Source organism: Condylura cristata, unplaced genomic scaffold, assembly GCF_000260355.1.
Source record: "Condylura cristata isolate star-nosed mole 26May11 unplaced genomic scaffold, ConCri1.0 scaffold00015, whole genome shotgun sequence".
NCBI classification, from domain to species: domain Eukaryota; kingdom Metazoa; phylum Chordata; class Mammalia; order Eulipotyphla; family Talpidae; genus Condylura; species Condylura cristata.
Genome location: NW_004567116.1, coordinates 3971095 through 3973665, shown reverse-complemented (window position 1 = coordinate 3973665; position 2571 = coordinate 3971095). Strand labels below are relative to the sequence as shown.

Here is a 2571-nt window from a genome sequence, read left to right as displayed (position 1 = left end):
CCGCTGTGTCTGTAACCGCAGGGGCAGCGCCCGCCTCAGCCCCCCTCGGCCAAGGAGCCGCCTGCTTGTTCTGTTCTCAGCCGTCTGGTCCGAGGTCACGACACTGCTCGCTGTGCTCTGCGGACGGGTCGGGCCACTCGGACTGAAGAATGGATGCAGAGGGCACCTGGGGCCGGGAACCCGCAGCTGAGCTGCCCAGCGGGCTGTGGACTCACATCTCGGACCTGCCACTTCTTTGGGGTCCCTTTGTCTCTGAGGCCAGGGTCTCACCTGGGCTTCACTAAGTGGGCTAACACTAAGCGTGCAGCTGGCACCAACAGGATCTGCCTCAGAGGGGCAGCTTGAGGGTGAAGAGACTCTCCAGGCCAAGCACCCAACCCAGAGCCTGGCACAAGTCGGTGCTCGGGCCCGGCCCTGTGGTGACCAGCTGTGGCCCGGCCTCGCCCTGGCTGGCTCCACTCAGCTCAGGCTGCCTGTCTCTTAGACAAACCTGGCCCAAGGCCCAGAGCACTCTCCCCAGGGTACCCGGCTTTGTATCCCAGGATGGCCACCGGCTGACTTCATGGCACAGGAACTCTGGGAATTTCCTGGCAGGAAGGCTTCTGCTGCCTGCACATGAGAACAGCTGATGGGCAGCCAGAGCTGCTGAGAGGCAGCTGCGGGAACACAGGCCTGGCAGGATGGCTGCCCCACCCCCACCTGGGCCCTGGGCCCTGGAGAGGGCACCTGGGGTCCAGGCTGGACCTGGTGTCTCTTACAGGCCCATGGTGAACAGACCTGGGCTCCCCTGCCAGTGGCCACAGTCCCTTTGGCCTGCACAGACCAGCTCAGGTTGGGGTCTGGAGACCAGGAGATGGTCTCAGACAGAGCCAGACAACGTGAGGCGTGGGCGGACTGTGGGTACGCTATTCCCTGCAGCTACAGTTTGCACAACATGCTTACTCCTTACTCGGTGGTACCTGTTGACCAGGAACCGCGCGGCACGGCGGCCCTGGGACCACTGAGTTGAGAAACGCAGTCTGGACCCCCTTAATATGGGATGGGGTTCCCACATGGCAGCCGCCTACACATGAGCAGGAAGAAGCAGTGAATCTAATGTCCTTCCTCTTGCCTCCATCCTGTCCTCCAGGTCAGAGGCTGAAAGGCCAGAGCAGCTGCCCATAAGACCCCCACGGGTGGCGAGGGCTAAGCTGAGGGGGGGCAGGGCTGAGGCAGAAAGGCACCCACATGCAGCCACACGACTGCGCACAGACAGGCCCAGCGTGGTAGCACTCACTGTCCCCAGGTCAGCTTCAACGCAAGCCCCCCACCCCACTCCTTCAACCCCACCCCTGCTCAGTACCTGTGCATAAGGCTTTCTGTCCATTTCTAGAATTCAGGAGGCTTCTGGCCTAACCTCTGAGCTTCCTTGGGGTAGAAGTGGGTAAGAGAGACTTTTTGTTCCTAAGAGTCCTGGGAAGATTGCCCAACCCGTAGAAGAAGGCAGTGGGTGGAGGCCAGGCGGCCCTGGCTACGGGGACACTGACCCTCCTGGGACAGAAGGCTGTCTTGCTGCCTCAAGACGGCCAGCTAGAATTTTGAAGACTTCCTGGTACCCAGACGGGCCACTCTGGAGTTTGGAAGGTTGAGGCCGGAACACTGTGACCCGAGTGTGTTCACAACAGGGACTGAGGGGAAGGTGGGGGCCCCCGGCGCGTCGGACGGTCCTGCTGGACCAGGCCACATCCCTCCTTGGCCAAGACATGTCTACCCATGGGCTGGAAGAGGAAGTTGGGGTCCCGGGGGCCCAGGCTGTGTGTGTGTGTGGGGGGTCTACTCCCCAGGCTCTCCCACATGCACTGCCAGCCCAGGAGGGGTGAGTCACGCCACACAGCTCTTCAGTGCTGCTCGTGGGAAAGCCACGGAACCTCTGAGCCCAGCCCAAACTCCGTGGCCCAGCAGCGGTCTCTGATGACACATCCTCGCCAGCCCTGGGACCCCGGCCTAGCCCTGGCACTCACCAGCGCTCAGCACGAGCAGCCTGGTCTGGCCAGGACTGAGAGGAGAAACCTCAGAGCGGCAGGGAGGACCCCCACTTTCCTCCAGGACACACCCACCTCTGAGCCCTTCCTCCCCCAGCGCCCACCACCCCCAATCCTGGGCAGAACAGCCCCAGCCCGCAGTCTGGTGCTCGGGTCTTCCAGGCTCGGGACATCACCGACCTCGGTGCCCTTAGCCCCCCGCAGGGCCCGGTCTAGTCCACCCCAACTCGGCTAGAAAGTAAAAGGCCCGAGAAGATAGGAAGGACCTCAGGCCCCCCGCGGGGGGCGCGGGTGTCCACACCCGGCCGCGAGCACAGGCTCCACCCGCCAGCGCCAGCGCCAGCGCCATCGGCGGGGCTGCCTTACCGTGGCGTCCTCGGCGCCGTGGTGGCCGATGAGGCGGCTGCCCCCGGGGTGCCGCTGTGCCCAGCGGCTGATGTCGTAGACCCGGCGCTCGAGGACCAGCCACTTGTCGCCCGGCAGGTTGTGCTGGCGGATCTGCTCCCAGCGGAAGATGGGCAGCGGCGCCCCCGGCCGCGCGGGCCCCCCG

The 2571-nt window shown here is 64.4% G+C and overlaps 1 protein-coding gene across 1 annotated transcript in view; it reads right to left on the bottom strand.

Moving 5' to 3' along the window:
- FADS3 (fatty acid desaturase 3) overlaps positions 1 to 2567 on the bottom strand; it is a gene marked incomplete at its 5' end in the record, with an annotated part of 10137 nt that extends 7570 nt beyond the window's left edge. Inside the window, one exon of the mRNA XM_004682729.2 lies at positions 2388 to 2567. Coding sequence (XP_004682786.2) covers positions 2388 to 2567 — 180 coding nt within the window. The remainder of the gene's footprint in view (positions 1 to 2387) is intronic.
- Between the last annotated feature and the right edge of the window lie 4 nt (positions 2568 to 2571).